We start from the raw sequence: 23,402 nt of genomic DNA, 5'->3' as shown, positions 1-23,402 counted from the left end.
AGAGAAGCTCCCCTATAAGACCATTGCCCCTATCATGCTCCCGGACAGAAGTAACGTCTTGGGGTGCGTAGACCTAGACTAACAGATTCTACGCGCTCATTTACAAGACAGACCAGTGTTTGTCCATCAGTATTCCACAGAGACGCCATACTCTGTGAATCAGACTTCTGCTCCTTAAGTTAGTACACATAACGTCCCTCGTACTATAATCAATTATACAATGTAACACCAACCCTGTCAGAACTTCTGTACAAGCCTGTGATTGCTGGGTCTGCCCTGGACAAATAGGTCCATCTAGTTTACACAGAAGACACCAGTCAGAGGTAACTCATTTAGGTCTAAAGGCCAGGTCACATCTGGGTCACTTGGTTATTACTGGGGAGGACCGTGGACATCAGGTTACAGACCTCAAAGGAATCGTTTGGAGGAATTTTCAGATCATCTGGAAAGTCCGGAAGGGGCATCTGGAAGCCCTTCTTGCCCTTCAGCCAATAAGTTCTCTGTTTTCCTTTACCCTGGGAATATATAATTCAGCATTATTAGCTGTAGGCGCTAAACATGAAACGTATGAGATCTGAGACTTCCAGCTGTTTTCGGACTCTAAGGGGGACAACCCACAGCTACTAATAAGATGTTTGCACAAAATGACATTTTGAATCTGCTGTTGATATTGGATATAGCAGCTTTTCTCTGCGTACCACTAAGCTCCAGAAATGCTACAAACAGACGATTGTATGTAATATCAGCAGGATGATGAATCGGTCACAAACCTCCCAATTGATCCAATAATGACTGCGCCCCTAATCCATCCTACCAAACCCACAGAGGTCACTTACAATGCGGCTGCTCCACTCCTTTCAGGACCCAGAATCAGTGACAATATTATTGACTGGTTTGTATAACACATATCTTACCTTTACCTGGATCAGTCCCCTTTCCCTTATATCGTAGCCCCCAATCTGGTTCAGACCGCTGGCCGTTGTTTCAGAGATATGAATCCGCAGAGCTACCAGGAGAAAGAGTTCAGATTTTAACAATTTTCCATACAAAATTCAGGTGTCTTGTAAGATCATTTACTGCTTCAACTTTCTAAGTTCTATACAAAATAGTCCATTAACGTTTACGTGCTGTCCTGGGGGGATAATAATGACGATCGCAACGCACTTTAGGAATAATTACCGGGCTATAATAAATTCTTACTATATACTTTGAATTGGGGTTTGGGGCAGGTTGTGATTTGCTGTGCTGTCAACATTGCATGACACCCTGAATATCACCCCCCGCCCAGCTTCCAAAACAAGTGTAATGTGATATTATGATTTTTTTTCTCAGTAACATGAAAAACCCCAAACACTGTATGATAATCTAATTAACGTCCCCCCTCAGACAAAAGAGGAACAAAATTTAAAAGGATTCTCCATAAGTATACCTGTAGATTAATAGAAATGATAAAACAAGTTATAATAATTTATTGGTTAACTGATATAGTATAGTACAGGGTGGGGTCTGTCAGCTCTTTGACTGCTCTCTATCATACTTATGAGCTTCTGGCAGTCAAGTCCCACCCCCAGTGACATCATACATATCACTTGGCCACACCCCCTAAGCAGGGTTGACAGAACACTAAATGGGTGTTTAGAGGTGATGGGGAAAGGGTCTTCAAAAGCGCCCCTTGAGCTGTGACCTCGCCCATTGTAGAATGGTCATATCTCTATCCAATTCCCAGCATTCCAACGTTGAGAGCCATTCACTAGATCAAACCTCCTATAATGTTATATTGCAACTGGTCGACAAGGCTCAATGCAAACTTCAGTTGATAACAATCCTTTATTTTGGAGTTGGGGAACATAATACACAATACATTTATGTAACTACATTAAAGTTATTTTGGACACATGAAGTTACTATAAGCGACGTGACACAAATTAGAAACATATTCCAGGTTTACCTACGTAAACTGTTGCTTTCCATTCTTGATGCGGTGTTAACTGTGTCCCCAAACAGACAGTACCTGGGCATAGTGACACCCACCACCCCGGCCACTACGGGACCTGGAACCAGCAGGGGGCAGAGATGAGCATGTTATAACAACGCATTGTCAAGAGGAGAAGCAGCTGCTGATCACTACGGTGGAAAGCTCAGTTACAAGGGGTCTCCACCTTCGTCAGACTTTAATGTATTGGTTTGTACATGTTGTCCTACAACTAATACTAAATACATTGCTATTTTTTTCTTTTTCCTTTTTTATCCATGTCTTTATAGCATTAGGCAAAGATGTTTAGTTTCATTGCCCTGGAATACGACACAAAGCTGCCCTCTGGTTAAAGTCTGAAAAGCACAGAATGAATCTAGCAAGGAAAACAAAACAATACAGATTACTTAGGATCCGCAAGACCTATGGACCCACAATGCTTCTTTACATGCAGACGTGCACCTACTCGCCTGCCAAGAACATTTCAAAGTCAAACCCAACTTTACTGTCTCCCCAAACCCCTGTTCTTTCAGTAAATCATCAGAGTGAGGTGACCCGGGCCTGTCTTTATCATGAGTCACCGTTGTGTGCGTGAAAGTTTTTTTATTACACAGTTTGAAGTGAATAGAAATGCTTTTTCATAAATGCTACTGTGAGGTACAAATTGTGTCCCATTAAAAGAAGTGGGCTAGACCCGATCTCCAGGACTTCAGATGTTGTGAGAAATTAAAGTCCTTGGCTGTGGGCACCAACCCCAAGCCCCCCCCCCCTCCCCCTCTAACACAAAACAGAGAATGGAAATTATCCCTTTTCACAACAAATGTAAATAGTCACATCCCTCAAAATTAAATATTAAATATTGTTTTGTGCATCTAATCTGAACTTAGCCAGGAACACTCCCAAATCTCCTGACACCTCCATTGGCCGAAGCAAAGCCTCTGCACACTCATAGATGGAGCCTTCTTAGCCTGCAAATCCATGAGCTTCACAGTAAAGACACAGAAGCACGACGAGACGTTTCTGCTCCAGCTTTACACTTTTGAGACTTGTAAATAACATTTACTGTATCTAGTTAAAGTTGCAGGAGGACACGTGCATGAAAATAGATTAAAGTCACCTGAAGGTGGACAGTTATATTCCAGAACATGAGAAATACCAGTCATACGGAGCACAGAGAACTGTGAGTGAGTACTATTATACTGCATTGTACTATCCTGAACTGTATTGGATACAGCACAGATAGCGCAATGTCTCACCCGTGTGTAGACCAATCCGCAGCTTCAGCTTCTCATTCGGCATGTGTCGGATTCGGAAGGACAACATGGCGCTGAGGAAGTGGAGAGACATGGTGGCGATTTCCTCAATGTGCTGTAAACCATTCTGGATGGGGAGACCACTGGCCACCATATAAGCGTCTCCAATGGTTTCCACCTACAGACAACATTAGCGCTTGTCAGGACTTCATGCAAGATGAGATATTAACTGATTGTTTTCCCTCTGTAATAACAGATGTGACTGGTCCCATATAATGACTACTGAAAAGTATAAATAACTTACACACATAGATGAGAATTCTGCTGACATTAGAGTACTGTAAGTCAATATGCCAGAAAACAAGGATTAATATTTAGTGGCCAAAATCCTGCAGCAACTGGCAAGATCGAGGTGTTTCCAAATATGCACAATCTCCACCCTTTACAGATTATATAAACAGCCCATCCTTCAAAGCGAAATCTGCTTTGCAGATGCAGCATAGTATAGCACACTATTACATCTGTCTGCAGGGGTGAGAGGCAGGGCTGCCAAGAGGAATTCAGGGCCCCGGTACAACAAATTCATGGGGCCCCCCTTACAGTCGAGTATGCTAAAAAAAAAATCTGGTCATGCATTTGTGTGGGCGTGGCAAATACGCCATTGGGGCGTGGCTAACACATCAAAATCACAAGGCTCTCAATTCGCCGGAGCGTCACATATGTCCAAGTACTCCTGACTTTCAGGACATCTAGCACCACAGTGTAGTATACAAAGAATGCAGTGTGTACACAAACAGTTCAGTCTTGGCCTGCACCCTACATTGGACACAACACTCACCAAAAATTGCCATTGTCCCTACTAGAATCACAACATTTCACATACTGTCCTGCTCTCTCCTACCTGTTCTTCTCACTTTCACCACCTGTGGCTGCAGGTTTCTTTAGTTGCGGCTTGTCTGGATCCTGGAATGCTGGGGGCCCTATTTGGAAAAAATGGCTACATATAGATAATTCCAAACAACCCTGGCGTTAAATCAATACCACCCACCATTAATAATTAGGCCTTCCTCCAGCTCCAACATTACAATAATGTGCCCCTTCATCATCGCCATGCCTTGTGATCACACTGCACCCTCCATGCTGCTTTTGCCCCCTTCACCTGGCTCCCCTTCATCACACTATACTATGGTGCTCCCCCCCTTTTTCAATCCCACTGTGCCATGCCTCCCCCCTTTTAAACCCCTCTATGACAGCCCCCCCTCATTTTTTAACCCCTCTATGACAGGCCCCCCTTCATTTTTTAACCCCTCTGACAGGCCCCTCCTCATTTTTCAACCCCTCTATGACAGGGCCCCGCTCATTTTTTAACCCCTCTATGACAGGCCCCCCCCTCGTTTTTTAACCCCTCTATGACAGGCCCCCCCTCGTGTTTTTTAACACCTCTATGACAGGGCCCCCTCCCCCCCTCGTTTACTTACCTTTTCCTTTTCTTCTCTCTCGGTCTTCTCTGCTGCTCTGTGCTCCATTGCTCCAGACTGACTGAATGCTGGGCGTGACATGATGATGTCACACCCGGCATTCAGACAGTCTGAATGGAGCACAGAGCAGCAGAGAGGAGAGACCCCGGCGCAGCGATCACGTGAGTATGAATATTTTTTTATTTTTATTACCCTGCTCCCTCCACCAACGACCGAGTCCCACCCCCACCGCAAAAAAAAAAAAAATAGTTTTGAAAAAAAAGAAATAAAAAAAACCGTCGGCGCGAGGGCCCGGGCCCCCTGACATGCCCAGGCCCGGGTAATTAGTACCCGCTCCCCCCCTCTTGGAGACTGACACTAACCAATATGTAGTCGAGAACTATAATATATAGTAGTATAAAGCTACAACCAGCTGGTGATAAGGTTCATCCTATAAAACGTTTCTATTTTACCCTGCAGAAGTGATGAGATGAGTTTTCATACCTTATATACATCGTATGCTTTGATAATTTCATCGAACAAACTGTACAGGTCATTGAGCAGATCGACCACCTGAAGCGGCAAACTGGAGGAGCAGAGGGTGGTGAACCCCACGATGTCTGAGAAGAAGACAGTGACGCAGCTGAAGCTCTCCGGTTCCACCGACTTACCAGCCATGAGCTGCTCTGCAATAAAACTGGATATAGAAAATATATAGAGTGAACTTTCCCACCACAGAGAGCTGAGGAATAATCCCACCTCTATTTTCATCATAGCAAAGCTATATAAGATAATGACAATGGGCCTTTAAGTTGATCATGGAAGACAGCAACCAGCTATTAATAAATCGAAATTTATTCATGTGCCTGAGTCCATGTGACCTGAGTGAGCCCTAGCAAGACCCCTTCTCTTCTGGCCAATCAAAGAGAAACTTGTGAGCACCTGCCGTCTATGTTAAGTTGGCGGGGACCTGAGAGATTAAAGAAGACTGTGACAAAAGAAGGAGGGAGAAAATATTGTCAGGGAGACAGAACAATCAGTGAATTAACACAGAGCAAAGCTGTTGTAAATGTAGTCAGTCAGTGAGAAGTGACTGGCAGGGAAACATGAGAGAAGAATTATAATAAGTTCATTGAGTCACAGAGAAGTGACTGACAGGGAGGTAATATGGGAGAAACATTATACTATAATGTAGTAGGAAGAATTATACTAAGTGTGGAGAGTTACAGAGAAGTGACAGGCAGTGAAGTACCATTAAGTGAAGAATTATAGTTTGTGTGGAGAGTCAAAGAGAAGTGACAGACAGGTAACACAAGAGAGGAAAATAATCAGAGAGGAAAGAACCAGGGAGAGAACAACTGAATTTAAGGGGAAGGAAATAAAGTAGATACAGATAAGGACAGAGATACCAGATTATAAGGTAAGAGATGGAAAAAGACAAACAGAAATCATTAGGGAGAGAGATTCAGTAAACAAAGCGGGTGATGAAGGGAGCGAGGGGAAGACAGAGGCCATAAATTAGAAAGTAAAAGCAAGTGGTAGAGAGTGGAGGGGAGGTCAATGAGTAGGTGAGTTAGAGCATAAAACCAAATGAAGACAAGGATCCAGGAAGCTGTGGGTGAGTCCAGCGAGAGCAGAGAAAGATGTGTCAGAGATGTGTCAGAGCAGAATCTGACGCTACCAGAACATTGGCCACAAGAAGAATCCTACTCTGACCAGGCAACACCGACTACCAATAATACTTAACTGTCTATGGCCATCACCTGATCCAGATACGGGTAACCACTATCTTAGGAAACCTTAACAAGCACTGGCCAGGTGACGTTTCCTATCATATTTACACCTACACATATTTGGATACTTGTTATCAGGGCTACGAAGGGGAAAGCAAATGGTTTTACAACAAGACACCACTGAGGGTTATTATAGTGACAGACAGAACTACTCCTCTTCCCTTACAGCGTCTACACCTGGATATTGCCTAAAACTCCTGTACCGCAGCGGGACATAGTACTAAGGGGATGGATTACTCAAGGATTGCGGCTTATGCTAATTGATGCGCCTCTTCTTAACTGTTTTAGGAAAGTTTCATATTATTGGTATTTGATGTATCACTGCATCAAATTTATCACACTAAATTCTTACGTTGTACAATCTACTGAAATAACTACTGACATTTTAAATGCTTTTGTACAGAGATCCTGAACTGAATAGAGATCTAATAAATTCTCTACTAGGACCATTGAAAGATGCATTTAATTATTTCTTATGAACTAAAATGGACGCGTATTTTATTTTACCTATTAAAAATGAGTTAGCTGATCTTGATCCTTACTGTTCTAGTGATAGTGCTGCAACATGGTGCATACTTTAATCTCACCCACAGATCAAAATATTACCTGGTTTGCCGTTCTCTCAAACAGGTACTATCAACATACCTGTATTAAGACTACACTTGGATACAAAGCAAAGTGACAACATTGTAAGTAACACAGTACAATAGTGCCATCTAGTGGTAAAATATGAATTAGACTGGTATATATCATATAGGTCTCTGAGTTATCTAATACCACATGGGGGGACAATTTACGATGCTTTATCATCCTCAAAAACATCACCATTTAACATAATATAATAATATACAGCACCCACCAGGAGAAAGTCTGTAGTGTTCAACTTATGAAATCACTGAAACATTTAAAGATATCCAAAGAGTTTGTTTATTAATAATCGTCAATGAAATAATGAAACATTGTTTCAACAAGGTAAAACAAGATGAATGTATGACATTTGTTACATATAAAGTTATTGGACTCCATTATATTCCACCATCAGTTTAAATCTGAAATCAGTACATTTTGTTGCTCTCAAAACAGGTATATCAATCCCCTCTTTCACTGTTTGGCCAAGCTTTTCTAGTATATAACAGACAAAACATACATTATTTTAATTTATCGCTATTGTGGCACATTCGGAGACTACTCTGCATTCTAGGCTTGGGATATGTAGAAAACAATGGGATTTTTGGAAAATGCAAAGTAGGATTGTGAGCACCCAACAAGGTAGGATATGTGTGGATAATGCACAACAAACTTACTGATATTTAAATGTGAGTGCAATGAGCTCAAAAAAAGGCCATAATAGGCTCAGCACAGGGGTGCAAAAATGCCTTAGTAGCTAATGGGTTAACGCGACCAGTGCCTCCATAGCGCATGTCAGAGGAGAAGGTCATTTCAAAGTGGACTTTGAGCAATGTATCAGGAAAAACTTCACACACAAATGCCGCCTGCAATAAACACAGTTCCCGTATTTAGTGTGTGTGTGTGTGTGTGTGTGTGTGTGTGTGTGTGTGTGTGTGTGTGTGTGTGTGTGTGTGTGTGTGTGTGTGTGTGTGTGCTGTTATGCTATGCAAGGTTGATTTTAGGGGAGGGGTTGAGAAGGATTTTGGGAGCAGCCTTTTGTTTCAGAAGAGCTAGCTACACCCCAGTTGCATGGCTCAACGTGACACAGACACACTCCCCGGTGTGACAAGAGCATGCTCTCCCCCTTGGATGAACACTGTCACTCTGTGGCGGGGCTCACTCCTCAGTGTTCCGATTCGTCAATGTTGGGCAGTACGTGGATATTATCCAGCTCAGTAACACAAAACCTTTCATATAAATATCAAAGTGGCCTTACTTGCTTATTAAATTCCAGAATGAATGGAACTAGAAATGAAAGGAGCGAGTAAGGAACTAGTAGGGAGAATTCCTGCAGAAGACGTACAGTAGCTGAAAGATCACAAGTAATGATCAGAACTCTCCACTAAAGAACCGTTAACTGCCCTGCTAAAGAGACACTCTTACCCCATAGAATGGGGAAGTGCTGGCAGCGGGGTGTATCCTGCTGGATTTCTCCTGGAACCAGGGTATAAATCAATAACGTATTCCACCGCATTGCGCACATTTCAGCGGCCTACCTTGGTAACATGGTTGATAATAACTTGTCGGTCTTTTTCTTCTCTGCCATCAGCTGCACCGTCCGTTCCTCCACCACCTCCTCCAGGTGGTTGGCGTATGTCTCCAGCTTATTCACCATATTATCCAAGATGCTGACGTGTCTATAGAGAGGGAGGGGGCACACGTAGTATATTGTAACTGGACAGTTTAGATAGCTGTGATACATAATAGTACTGTAGATAACATACACTGCACCCTGGCTATAACTTGGAAAATTACCTGGCAAAATGTTTGCTTAATAATTATTAAAGTAAAAAGATATTACATGACATCAGTGGGTGATCTAAACCCAGTCGTGTGTAAAGGGCTTATTAGGGACACTGCGCCCCATGACATGATTGCGGCTATTATCCTAATGACATTCTATAATAATGATTAGGGGCCTGATTCATTAAGGATCTTAACTTAAGAAACTTCTTATTTCAGTCTCCTGTTACAATGCAAGGGGTGCAAATTAGTATTCTGTTTTGCACATAAGTTAACTGACTGTTTTTTCATGTAGCACACATATATCAACTTTAAATTTCAGTGTACAAATAAGCTATCAAGTATTTGCCCCATAGCTAAATTTGGTCAGGGGTCATCGACTCCGCACTCGCCTCCTGTGCCCCAGTGTGCAGGCGTTGGACCGGCACATGCCAAGATAAGGCTTCCGCTCTGCACTTTAAAGACCAGAGTGGGGTCCTCAGCAGGAGGGATGATGTCAGGTACCTCAGGGGTGGGAACATTCCAGCAATGCCATGCTCTCCTCAAACTGGGTTCCGTAGCCACTGCACAACCAAATGTTCTGCCCCTTATTTAAAGGATAACTAAACTATCTGTAGTTTGGGGTGAAATTATGTGACATAAATAAAATAAAATATCCGAAACCCCCCCCCCCCCTGTTGATCCTTCAGTTAGGCCCCATGATGCTTGTAATGGTCCAGTGGGCTTTCTTTTCAAACTTTAAGATGTGTGTTCAAGCACCTAGTAATATTACACAATAACAATAATATTTTTGTAACTAACAGGAGTTAGTGTGTTTGTCCACACTTGAAAACACTAGTTACTAAGGAAGTTATTCTGATTATGACATATATCTAATAGAGAGTGGTAATAATATTACAAGTTATCATATGTAGTAAGGATGTAACAGTGACACAAGCGGGAGTCTCACCCTTCGGGGGTCGCCCCTCGCAAACTCCTCTTTATGGAAACAAAGGACGGACGTCTCTCCGGATTCTCGTCCCAGCATAGTTTAAGCATGGAGATGATCCGCTCATTACATTTCTCTGACGATAAGGAAGGTCTCATTGGAACGGCTGAGTTTGGAAATATGATTTTGCGGATAATCTCTGCAATAGCAATGTTAATATATATTATAGAATTTTTGGTATTAATAAGTAGTTTCAGGCTGCACCCACTCTATGGAATTCTCTCCCTCGCACAGTAAGACTCTCCTCTGGTCTACAAACTTTCAAGCGTTCTCTGAAAACCCACCTCTTCAGACAAGCTTATAATATTCCTCTGCCACCTTCTTAACCTCGCTACCTTTAGTCTGTTACACAGTTTCATGCGGGACGGCTGCCCCCTGACCAACATTGTTGTGTGACAGGATCATTTAGCTTATGAGTCACTTTTACCTTTGCAGTCTGGCTGGGCCAAAATGCAAAATGTAGACTTAACCTCATGTGTCAATCTCCCATTGTCCCATAGATTGTAAGCTTGTGAGCAGGGCCTTCTCACCTCTCTGTCTGTTTTACCCAGTTTGTTTATTAGTTTATTATGTTTGTCCCCAATTGTAAAGCGCTACGGAATATGTTGGCGCTATATAAATAAATGATGATGATGATGATTATAGAATTTTTGGTATTAATAAGTAGTTTCCCTAGTAATTGAGAAAAAAAACCTCAAAACGCATAACTAAAATTTAATTAAGGATTAAAATAAAAGTCTCAAAATGCAGAAAATGTGTCAGTCATGGTTGGGCCTTAAGAACTTTGTACCCTAAAGCATTTACCTTGTGGTTCCATGTTGAAGTCATGGAAAGGTCCATCTTCACTATTGTTAATGAGCTCTCTCATGATTATGGCAAAACTATACACATCTCCTTTCTGGGTGCCCTGGAAGGGGAATCTTCCCAACCGCAAGAGCTCAGGAGACGTCCAGTAGAGATCTATCAGGAGACAGAGGAGACGTCTGTGCAATATATACTCAATATGTGATATTGTTCCCCAAATTATATGCAAATCATCACTGTCACCATCATCATCACCACCATCATTATCATCATCATCATCACATTCATCATCATCATCACCACCACCATGATCATCATCATCATCATCACCATCATCATCATCACTATCATAATCACCATCATCATCATCATAACTGTCAATATCATCACAATCAACATCATCATCACCATCATCACCACCATGATCATCATCATCATCACCACCATCATTATCATCATCATCATCACCACCACCACCATCATCATCACCACCATGATCATCATCATCACCATCATCATCACCACCATCAACATCATCATCATCATCATTATCATCATCATCATCACATTCATCATCATCATCACCACCACCATGATCATCATCATCATCATCACCATCATCATCATCACTATCATAATCACCATCATCATCACCACCATCATTATCATCATCATCATCACATTCATCATCATCATCACCACCACCATGATCATCATCATCATCATCACCATCATCATCATCACTATCATAATCACCATCATCATCATAACTGTCAATATCATCACCATCATCACCACTTTCATCCCCCATCATCATCACCACCATCAACATCATCATCACCATCACTATCATCATCACCATCACATTCATCATCATCACCATCATTATCATCATCACCACCATCAACATCATCATCATCACTATCATAATCACCATCATCATCATCACCGTGAATATCACCACCATCAACATCGTCATCACCATCACCACCACTTTCATCATCATCACCATCACATTCATCATAATCACCATCACATTCATCATCACCACCATTACATTCATCATAATCACCATCGCATTCATCATCACCACCATCAACATCATCATCATCACCGTGAATATCATCACCATCACCATCATCATCACCACCACTTCCATCCCCATCATCATCATCACCATCACCATCACCATTATCATCACCACCATCCTCATCATCGTCACTATCATAATCTCCACCATCATCACTACCATGATCATAATCATCACCACCATCATCATCACCATCACCATCCTCATCACTGCCTTCCTCATCACCATCAACATCAACATCATCACCATCAACATCACCATCACCATCATCACCACCACCATCATCGTCACCATCATCACGTCATCATCAGCATCGTCATCAAAAATTTGTCTAAGCATTTCTAAAACATATATTAAACATATCAATTGAATCTGCCGTCACAACCTTCCTTGGCAATTAATTCCATATCTTCACTGCCCTTACTGTAAAGAACCCCTTCCTTTGCTGGTTGTGAAACTTCGTCTCTTCTAACCTTAGGGGGTGACCGCGTGTCCTGTGTACAGTCTTTGGGGTATAAAGTTCCCATGAAAGTTCTCTGTATTGACCCTTAATGATGATCGTACATCGTAATTATATCTCCTCTTAGACGCCTCTTTTCTAAAGTAAACATTCCTAAACTGGCTAACCTTTCCTCATAACTTAATTCAGTTTAGCCTAATTTACGTCCTATTTTAACCATGAGAATGCCCAGATTCACATAACTCCTCAGACGAGTAATCTTGGACCCATAAAAAGTCTGCATGTGTACAAATATACATTTATAGACTCATTAATGCAGGCAAAACAAGTGTATTGTGTATTTTGCAATATATTTCCTATAGCCTTTACTTAGAAATAGTACATTGTTCAGCCCTTTTAAATGTCTCTTTCCTACCTGAATAGGTGACATTTTTAGCTGTGATGTCTCGAAATGTTGTCCCATGTTTGAATTCCCATAAGGCGAAGCCAGAGAGTTTCACCTGCATGCGACTATCCACCAGGCAATTGGTGGGCTTCAAATTTCCATGAGAAGTCAGTGGACTATTGTGTAGAAATCCCATCCCCTGTTATGGTCAATAAGGTGCATCAGAGCAGGGGAAAAAATATATATGTTTATAAAAAATCTATCAAAAGATATGAGGATGAAATATACAGTATATACAATGTGAATGTCAAGATTCTGCTTTTAAAAATAAAAAACAGTGGTCACTATCAATTAGTAAGTCCGTCGTCTTAAAATACCAGTTTTAATCACTTATTTGTGCTTGCCACATGAGTGTGTCAGCTTGAGAAATGTCTTTCTTAAGCTGGGTACACACTACAAAGAACTAAACGATTAACGATATACCAACGACAGAATAAATTTAAAAAATCCTGATCAGCATACCGATTGACGTGTACACACTATACACGATTATCATCTGATCTCTGCTCTTCATCTGTCAAAATTATCGGCTGCAAGGTAGTCCATAAAAGGCAAGTGACAGTTCAGGTCTTAATTCATTGAGAGATGTTCAGCGGAGCCCGGCAATTGTATTGGGCAGCCTGTCTTGACACAGCACTGTGTTAAGTGCCGAACCGTAGAACCGTAAACTGGCCGTAAATTCTGTGTGACAGCTTTACCTCCGGCAGCTGAAGTTTAACCCCAGGAACGGACGGACGCTCCTCTAATCTCCTCATGCTGCACTAATCTTATCCGTTCCAGCCAGCACACAGAGGGTTAAGACTACATGTGCAGGGGAGAGAGGGGGGAGCAAGCCGTACCATCCATATCAGTCTCTTCTCTAAAGAAAAACAGCCGCAGACAGTTGACAGCGACCGTGGATCGTGACAAGATCAGCAGCAGGCAGACTGAGACCTGTCACTCTGAGATACATTATTGGCCGATAGTCGGGTGAATTCATACACACTGCAGGGTTGGAAGGCGATTGGTCGGCAAAAATTAAACAGTACGACCAACCAAACGACACAATGATCGGCACTTTGGGGCGACTTTAGATCATTGTGTAAGTATACACACTACATGATATCTGACCAAACAGTCGGATGTCGGCTGATTTGTCCAATTATTGGACGAAAAACCTGTAGTGTGTACCCAGCTTTACTCAGTGCTATTAGTCATTTACCAGATCTGGACACCATTTAGTGGTGCGAAGAGAAGAAGATAAACAGTCAATTAGGCAAACAATGGAATTGTGCTAATTACTGCCTAAATGCAAATCACTTGATTTTAAAAAACAACTGTGGGGAAGTTCATACATATTATTACAAGTGCATCCAACTTTTCTTTAAATAAACAGTTTATTGTAAAAATAAAATCATAGATATGAGTTTATGACCATTAGAAATAATCCTATAGTCCAGATCTCAGTGCTGTGACTTGTAACCTTATTCAGAAGTGTTATCCTGAGATAACTGACTGTGAATGGTAAAGGCGTACCCATCTGTATCGGGGTGCCCCGTATTTACTGTCATTCCAATTCATTGACTCATCAATGACATCAAAAACGTTGCAGCAGTAATTATCATGTAGACATTATATTAGTTGATTCTGAGTGTAGCTTGGATAACGACTTTCAGACATAAATCTATGGCCCTGATCACACACCCAGGGAGCTGGTTTTAGCTGTAGAAGAAAGAAATTGATTTCCTGTAAGAGTGATACAAATTGTTGCCTTTTGTTATCTTATAATGATATTTGGTGTGAGATCCATTGTCCTTCTCTTCCTCTGCGGCAGATTGGTCCCTCGCTCTTATGATTAATTTTAGCCAGAAATGAGGCTAAACCGACCAGTACTTTAGGTGAAACGCTGAAACATTTATTCTATTGAGAGGGTGATAATAAAGTGGTAGGAGGGTGGACTGTGATGTGATGCCTACACTTTTGCGCAGTGCGCCTCTCTCTTCAGACTGTTTCCTTCTTTCTGCTCAATTACTTGTCGGTTGTGGAAGCATCTGCCAAGAATGGAAGGTTCATATACAGCTGATCGCTGGACCATTCATGTGCAACGTTGCAGAACCAAAGTGTTTTGTCCCCAGCATAAACTGCTCTGGGTATTTCTACATTGTGGTCAGATTTCTACTGCTTTTAATCTGGCTAAATTTGTTTTATTTTCTATTAAAGAGTAACCAAAGCCCAAAGGTTTGCTTAAAATCTTAGGGGAGGGTCCTGAAATTATAAGTGCAGCTTATTCCCACCCAATCTGTCTATTGTATGGATTCAATAACTAGGGAACCCGGTTCTGACACATCTGTAATTTTTAAAGTGTTCCCTGACATACCCCAATATTTATTACTTTATATTACTTTGTTCTTTCTGTATTCATAGTACAGACACTTGAGGTTTTAGGTCATCCTCAACAGAAGTAAATATTTCAGTAATTTTGGTTTTCTGGGAAAATAAAAGTGGGACAGAGAGATACTCACGTTAACAATGTCATAAGCAAAGGACAGCTTGAAGACCCAGTCCAGCTCAATGTCGTGATTCTGTAATACATCCTGATATAATAAAGGACGTCATTAGCTCCAGGAATGTTACTTGTGTATTATAAAACAGGACCTGCTCTTTCCCACTTACAATCTCTGCAGAAAAGTCTTCATATCTTCATGTAATATATATACTACGTATACAGCCCTAGTAGCTCTGGACCCTCTAGCATCCCTGTTTTTCCTTCAGGTCATACCATAATATTGTCACCTCGTCAGGGAAGACCTAGGGGTATATTTACTAAACTGCGGGTTAGACAAAGTGGAGATGTTGCCTATAGCAACCAATCAGATTCTAGCTGTCATTTTGTAGAATGTACTAAATAAATGATAACTAGAATCTGATTGGCTGCTATAGGCAACATCTCCACTTTTTCAAACCCGCAGTTTAGTAAATCTAGCCCCTAGAATGAAAATGGCTGAAACCTCCCAAAAACTCATGTTCCTTAATTGTAACTCACACAGGAGAATATATAGACTAGACATAGTTCTATGCTTTTCAGGGCCAGATTTAGACAATAAGCCAATGATGAGCAATGGGACTCCTTTTTATTAAGGGGGTTATCCACTCAAAAAACATATTTAAGTGTTGAGGGGAGGCACAACTCTGCTCTGTCATATATTCTGTCCTTTCCGGATCTGGCCTCGCCCCAATGCGGGTACACCTATCACTTGGCACTAGGCCACGCCCACAGCCGTTGTAGTGAGAGGATTATCATATCAATCAGTTTGGCTGGGAGAAGATATATATGGATTATGAGGAAGACAGACAACATGGGATAGATAGATAGATAGATAGATAGATAGATAGATAGATAGATATGAGACAGATATATGGATAGATAGATAGATAGATAGATAGATAGATAGATAGATAGATAGATAGATAAGATGTAAATGCATAGATAGATAGATAGATAGATAGATAGATAGATAGATAGATAGATAGATAGCTATCAATGTACCTTTAGACTTCCTTTCTTGCAGTACTGGGTCACGATACAAACAGTTGGGGAATCAGTGCAGACACCAAAGAAAGTGAGCAGGTTCTCGTGTTTCAACTCCCTGATCTGAAACGGGATTTATGAGTTTTAGGGGTATCTCATTATATCGTTTATGTCTGCTTTATATAAGGGTGCCCTTTAGTAACAATGGTATCCTTGGTGACATTTTGACTTAACAGATATCATGCTACTGTACCTATCAATCTATCACACAATATATAGATATCGGCTCTTAAATACATAATAGTTTACTTATCTTTACTGGAGAATGTGTGGAAATCCTTAAAGGGGAATCCCGACCTACACACTTTATTATATTTGTCTGTGTTCATCGAACTGCAACTTTATCAATCATCTAAGCAGAGTTCTTAATTTTTTGCTATCCTTTGATATGACATCAAATGTTCAGAGTGGACCTGACTTGTTTTTAACAGCAACATAAATAAAGAACTCTATTAATAGAAAGACTTTGGTGTAAAACAAGTAGGTACTCCTATCACTGGGAAATGCTTCCCAAAATATATTGTTCTGTTTGTTTGTCCTCAGTTGGGAACTTAGTGAAGCCCAACTTAAAGGACAACTGGAAAAAGTTAAAAAACTGTAAAGATTCATTAATACAATGATGACTTGGTTGCATTAAATATATTTAGTCTTAATATTTCCCCTATTGATCACATATTTTAGAGCAGCAGAAATAAACAACTCTACCTGATGATACTGTGACATTGCTAAACTGCTATATATTGGGAAAGCATGCTGGGACTTGTAGTTTCACAATACCTGGAGTGTCACAGGTTAGCCAAAACTGCCCTAGCCCTATTATGTACTTTTCACTACACATAGAAAGATTAATAAGATTCTCAATAAAGTTCCAACGTTTAGTACTTTCCAGAATAAGAGAGAAGTTGTAAATTTATGTAAGAAAGATGTTAAATCTCTGCTGACCGCACATGGACAGGTCCAACAACCTGGTCTGTTGTCAATGTGATCACACACGCAGAAGTGCTAACCACTGAGCCACCGTGCTGCCTATAATGTATAAGAATACACGTATAAGAATCTCCTACCATATGGAATTCCTTCAGGACAGACGGCTTCCTAACCCGAAAGGCAGCAGCGTCGTCGATGAGATACGTCAGAGCAACGTGATTACCCTGAAATAAAGTTATAGATAGATATCATTTATTGTGCTCACCAATATCAACCCATTGCACACAAATCAGTGCTATCTATGAGTCCTGACTTAGAATAGTCTACAAGTCACAGTGTCCAATGTACAAGAGATATGAGGGTGCTGAAGTTCTACTGCAGTCATTTTTGGGGGGTTTTCTTGTGATCCCCTCATGTGCTTATGATCCATTTTAATAGAAGATTCTGCAGAACATGGCTATGAAGCAAATTTTCAGTTGTGGTCACAGAGACCTTTACGTTTCAGAAGATGACTTATAACCCTGATATTAAAGTATGTAGAAAACTAATATAGTATCTGGGCCAAATCTCAAGATCTTGGTATATAAGATTTTCATTGCTTGGTAGAGTCAAATCCCCTGTCTCTGTAGTCTACTGTGTGACCATATACATCAATATCACCCGGTGTTCAGGGTCTTCGTGTCATAAGACACCTGGGGGTAAATGTATGAACCTCTGGATTCTTCAACTCCGGCGAGTTCAGCGTCTTCAGCGCTTAAATTTAAAGCGGCGCTGCCTTGTAAAGGGAAGTCTCCCTTTACAAGGCAGCGCCGCTTTAAATTTAAGCGCTGAACTCGCCGGAGTTGAAGAATCCGGAGGTTCATACATTTACCCCCTGGGCTCATTCTCTGCCTCCTACCTGTGAATCCTGAGTGCCGCTTTTTCTTTTACTCTTTTGTGTAGCCTGCACACTGTTCGCCTGTTCCCCCGAACCGCAAAAAGGAAATCAGAAGGGACATAGAGAGTTAATAACGTATTGGGGAGCACAGCTTCTCTGCGATCACACCACAACTTGGGGGAAGGGGAGCCAAAGAGGCTCCCTCTAGTGGAAGAAACCTATATAAATAATTACTGTACCTAAGAATAAACTCAGATCACATAACACAAAAAGGAAACACTAATCGCCAGATTATGGGACCTGTCAATTCTGTACAATAAGGTAACTCTGTTAATATATTTAAAGGTGTTTCTACTTTTAGATATCTTTTATAAACATGCCCTTATGTAACTCTTACTTACCACGTCTGCGCTTTTCAGCTATGCCATTGTATCATCATACGACACAAAGCTCCTCTCGGAAAACAGTTATTTTAAATGTACGAAAACAGCCCACTCTGCCTTATGATATAACGACATGGCTGAAAAGACGGATGAAGGAATGCACTAGGGGAAATCTACAGGAAGACATGTGTAAGCCTACAAGATATAGTAATCTGAAGGTGGACAATCTCTTTTATAATTGACTTAAGTTTCCTTATAATATATCTCACATAAATTCTACAGCGCTTTTTTGTGTATATATAAATTTATGGAATTTTATAATGTGTTGACATTGTTTTAAGTTAGTACAACAGTAACTTTATTCTACATCTCCTTGCATTAATGTATGCATTGTGGGGGTTAATTTAAGTTTAACGCAAATTGGAATCCGAAACTAGTGGTTTGTGCACAGGTGTAAAAAAAAAGTGCATTATACGAAGAGGAACGCAAGATAACATGTGCCCCTGCATTTAAATGATATTACAGTAACACATACCATATCCTTATGCAACCTCACATATTGTGTATGTTATATTATATAATATACTATTATTTTATATTATACTTTGTACAGTGGCTACAAAAAGTTTTCACCCTCTTTGTCATTTTTCACACTCTTATTTTCTTACATCATGGAAATAAAATGGATCTATTCTGGAATTCTAATCAACATAAAATACTCAGTATTAAAAACAACACATACATTAATTGATTACATACATTTGTATCCCTTTGCAATGATACACCTAAATAAAACACAATTCAATCAGTTGCCTTTAGAGATCACAAACGTATTAGAGTGATTGGAATCCATTTGTCTATAAGAAAAATGTTTCAAATGATTTCAAAATAAATACACCCGTGTGAGAGGTTCCATATTTGATCAGTGTATTTCCAACCAAGTTTCATCATGAAGACCAAAGAACATTCAATGGAAATGAAAGAAAAGTTTATTGAAAAGTACAAATTAGAGGAATTCTACAAGAAAATTTCAAATATCTTAATACCAGTCCCTCCTGGGGGTACATCATAAAGTGGTGGGAGTATAACACTATAGGGACTCGTCTCTGTTTCAGAGACTGGAAACCATGTCAAAATAGATGGAGCAATATATCGACAAATCTTGGAGGAAAGCTGCTAAAATCTGCTAGAGATTTAGGATCTATATTCCAGTAGGACAATGACCCAAAGAATACAGCAAAGACCACATTGAAGTAGCTTAATGGCCTTGAGTCAAAGCCCAGACCAACTTCAATGCCAGGATTAGAACGTTGCTGATCACCAACGACCCCGTCCAACCTGATGGGGCTCCGGTAATACTAGATAGAAGGATAGGGGACCCCTGCAGTGTTCAGATGTGCCAATCTCAGAGACCCCAGTAAACTCACAGCTGTAATTGCAGCTAAAGGGGCTCCTACCAAGTATTATACAATATTACTTTCCCAGTACTACACCCCAACTTTTTCATGTTATTTTTCATGTGATGTTTAAAAAAATGTTTAGTCGAACTGAATTTAGGATTCTTCTACGTATTGAAGAGACGTCATCAATTGCACACACAGTGAAGGCAGCCAACATTTGGGATAACCCCATATTTAACCTATCAAGTCACTAGGTGACATTACTGAGAGATAAAATGAAAAAAAAAATAATAATTACTGCAGGCAGCCAAGATGTAAAGGGTAAATGCAATGTTTATAAACTTGCAAATTAGCTGACAACACATGATACAGTCACAAATCACCTTAGCATATTAGCAGTAAATAAAAGAGGGTCTGCCCTCAGATGCCACTCCCCTTTTCACCTTATAGGGAGCAGGGCGGGGCAGAATTGTCCCTTCTTAGGGGTGTGGTGCTGGGTATGACATCATAGTCCAGCCCATTCTCCCCGCCCATTACCAATATGGAGGGGCAGGTAAGCTTCATGTTAGCGGATAACGCTCAGTGTGAGGGTGCCAAGGTGGAAATAAAGACACTAAATAAGTGACATTATGCCACTCACTCAGTGTTTTAGTCACCCCTGAAACCCTGGTGCTCTAGGTTACAGGCACTTAGGTTGCCTAGTGGTATGTGCCATAATTATGACATTGCTAAAAGCCTTGGGATACAACTGAAACAGTAACCGTCATTCTGGAAGTATTGTACCTGGTAGATACCGATGGAAGTGTAGAATACATCCTTGCCCTGCTTGTCGGTGAAACCACAGCTCTTGTTGCTGGAAATGACGGCACTGGAACCGAAACTCCCGAACCTTTTAGATGTGGGGGTGTTTGAGGGTGTAACAGCATTGTTCTGTTGGATACAAGGAGATTGGACCATCCCGTACAATAGTCAATTTACCAGTTTATCAATGGTTATATTAGGGACTTTCAAAGTAGTCAGTGACACAAGTCTATTATAAGCTAAACTATAGCTAAACCTATAGCAACCAATCAGATTCTAGTTATCATTTATTTAGAACATTCTACAATATGATAACTAGAATCTCATTGGTTGCTATAGGCAACATATCCACTTTTTCAAACCCGCAGTTTAGTAAATATACCCCTTCAACTCTTTTCTTTCAAGGTATGAGAATATTTACACATATATTTAGGAATGATACCTGTAGCTCTTGTATATAAGGTACCTACTATATAAGGTTAAGTGGTCCTATAAATACTTTTGCAGTGCTTAATTTGAGAGCCTCTGACAAACTATTGTCCATTATATCCTTGTAATTTACATGTGGTGGTACTGGTATAATTGGTTAGAAGGCCGTCATTGCGGTATTATACAGAATAGGAAATCCGTCATAAAATAAAATTAGGATATTTTACATCAACGTACTATGACCTATTATAAAATCTCCTAATGATACAATAATCTATAATATAAGACCAAGAAACTCCACCACCATAAACAGTTTTTTGTTTTTTTTAAAAGACGGCAACCCTCATCAAAGGGATGCGACAGGTTACATTCTACACGTACTTAGTGACGTATATATACTTCAGTTACTGCATTCAGCTCAGTGTGACATATATAAATATCCAACAGAGCAATTATATGCTCTTTCAAATGGAAGATATATCATATATATATATATATATATATATATATATATATTTATAATATTTTATATTTATGATATTTTTTTAAAATCGTTAACAGTAAACCTTACACTAAACGAGGTGCACAAAGGCCCAGAAGAGATTGAGTGCAGTAGGAGTCACTGAATGCGCCCGTGACGTACCTTGCTGTCTCTTAGAATTGTAATGTCTTCATACTTAATTTGCCACCAGGTGTTATTAGAAAACTGTTTCCTCAATTTACCCTTCTGAACCAGGAGGAACAACACAAACATGAGGCCGGCCAAGGCAGTGACTACGAGGGTGACGATAAGAGCGATGACTGGGGTGTCTGTAAAAGAACAGGAGAGAAAATGGGTTTGTCAACATCTGAGACTGGAATAGGCATAAAATGGATATGACCTGTAGAGTATAGCGATCGCCATGACCCTAGTTTCTCCGTTGTGTCCTCCGTCCTAACGCGTTTCATCCATTGCATACAGATATTTGCAAAGCTGAGTGCGATGTGCCTGGTGTTGATCCATTAATGCATTCAACATATTGTGCGTTTTTTTAAAAACTCATATAATTCGGGCATAAGCACGTCTGTGTTCAAGTAGGAGCAGATGTGAAGATAAAGGTGGAGATGAATACGGGTCTAGGTCCGCTCTGCTCTAACAGACAATACACTGCAGGATACGTCTAATACGTATGTGAAATATAAAGTCACAAAAGAATGTACAGAAAAAAAACTATTCAATTAATGTCACCTGTTAATAATATAGGGCCTGATTCATTAAGGATCTTAACTTGAGAAACTTCTTATTTCAGTCTCCTGGACAAAACCATGTTACATTGCAAGGGGTGCAAATGAGTGTTCTGTTTTGCACATAAGTTAAATACTGACTGTTTTTTCATGTAGCACACAAATACTTGATAGCTTATTTGTAAACTGAAATTTAAAGTTGATATTTGTGTGCTACATGAAAAAACAGTCAGTATGTAACTTATGTGTAAAACAGAATACTAATTTGCACCCCTTGCATTGTAACATGGTTTTGTCCAGGAGACTGAAATAAGAAGTTTTTTCAAGTTAAGATCCTTAATGAATCAGGCCCCTAGTTATCATTTATTTAGCACATTCTACAAAATGACAGCTAGAATCTGATTGGTTGCTATAGGCAACATCTCTACTTTTTTCAAACCCACAGCTTGATAAAATTTCCCCCTGGAGTTCCATTACGGACTGAGCCATAGAGAAAAGCTTAGTATTTAAAAAACACAGTCTTATTCCTCCTTTTTCTGGCTATTCCTAACTTTTTCTGCCACGCAATGTAAATATCTCTGTTGGGGACAGTTGTTTCCTAAATTATAGAGTTCCAAATACATTTAAACCATATGAAAAAAGCGGCATTTTTTCAGTCTCCAACTGTGTATGAGCTTCACTAACACCATCTGTTCCTCGCAGTTTAATATCTCCCCGTACTTGCTCTCCGCTGCTACTAATTTGTAATTCACGTCACTGATTTTGTGTTTTTATGTGTAATCAATTTAGGACTTTATAAAGATCTGACATTTTTTAATAATACAACTTTTTATGTAATAATCAGTTCTCTAGAGTAGTTTTTCTGCCACAGTCAAATAAATAAAGGAATTATAGTTATATAAGCAATAGTCTATTAAATTTACTAATTTATTTTACACCCTGTACTACTCAGCCCTATTTTTTGTTATTTGAGCGTCTGTGTGGGGAGGGGGTGATTATGATTGAGGGGAATTAATAATGAGGGTGAAAAGTTTACATGTATGATAACAGGGGCAGGCTGGGCTAGGGGGCAGGGGGTCATCATCCCCATAGTGGACTACCTTGGGCTGGACCACTGGG

At 40.3% G+C, this 23,402-nt stretch overlaps 1 protein-coding gene across 1 annotated transcript in view; it reads right to left on the bottom strand.

The window, feature by feature from the left end:
- LOC142160666 (guanylate cyclase 2G-like) overlaps positions 1 to 23,402 on the bottom strand; it is a 37,522-nt gene that overhangs the window by 1,411 nt on the left and 12,709 nt on the right. The window contains exons 9-22 of the mRNA XM_075215526.1: positions 21,703 to 21,869; positions 20,613 to 20,759; positions 17,307 to 17,393; positions 16,201 to 16,305; positions 15,176 to 15,247; positions 12,645 to 12,813; positions 10,680 to 10,835; positions 9,837 to 10,014; positions 8,641 to 8,781; positions 5,187 to 5,379; positions 3,229 to 3,403; positions 1,953 to 2,051; positions 915 to 1,006; positions 408 to 515 (exon numbers count right to left, since the gene is read on the bottom strand). Of these exons, the coding sequence (XP_075071627.1) occupies positions 408 to 515; positions 915 to 1,006; positions 1,953 to 2,051; positions 3,229 to 3,403; positions 5,187 to 5,379; positions 8,641 to 8,781; positions 9,837 to 10,014; positions 10,680 to 10,835; positions 12,645 to 12,813; positions 15,176 to 15,247; positions 16,201 to 16,305; positions 17,307 to 17,393; positions 20,613 to 20,759; positions 21,703 to 21,869 (1,889 nt within the window). The remainder of the gene's footprint in view (positions 1 to 407; positions 516 to 914; positions 1,007 to 1,952; positions 2,052 to 3,228; positions 3,404 to 5,186; positions 5,380 to 8,640; positions 8,782 to 9,836; positions 10,015 to 10,679; positions 10,836 to 12,644; positions 12,814 to 15,175; positions 15,248 to 16,200; positions 16,306 to 17,306; positions 17,394 to 20,612; positions 20,760 to 21,702; positions 21,870 to 23,402) is intronic.

The sequence above is a fragment of the Mixophyes fleayi genome, chromosome 6 (assembly GCF_038048845.1).
Source record: "Mixophyes fleayi isolate aMixFle1 chromosome 6, aMixFle1.hap1, whole genome shotgun sequence".
Classification (NCBI taxonomy): Eukaryota; Metazoa; Chordata; class Amphibia; order Anura; family Limnodynastidae; genus Mixophyes; species Mixophyes fleayi.
The sequence above is the reverse complement of the archived record's forward strand: the minus strand, read 5'-3'. Positions and strand labels throughout refer to the sequence as shown.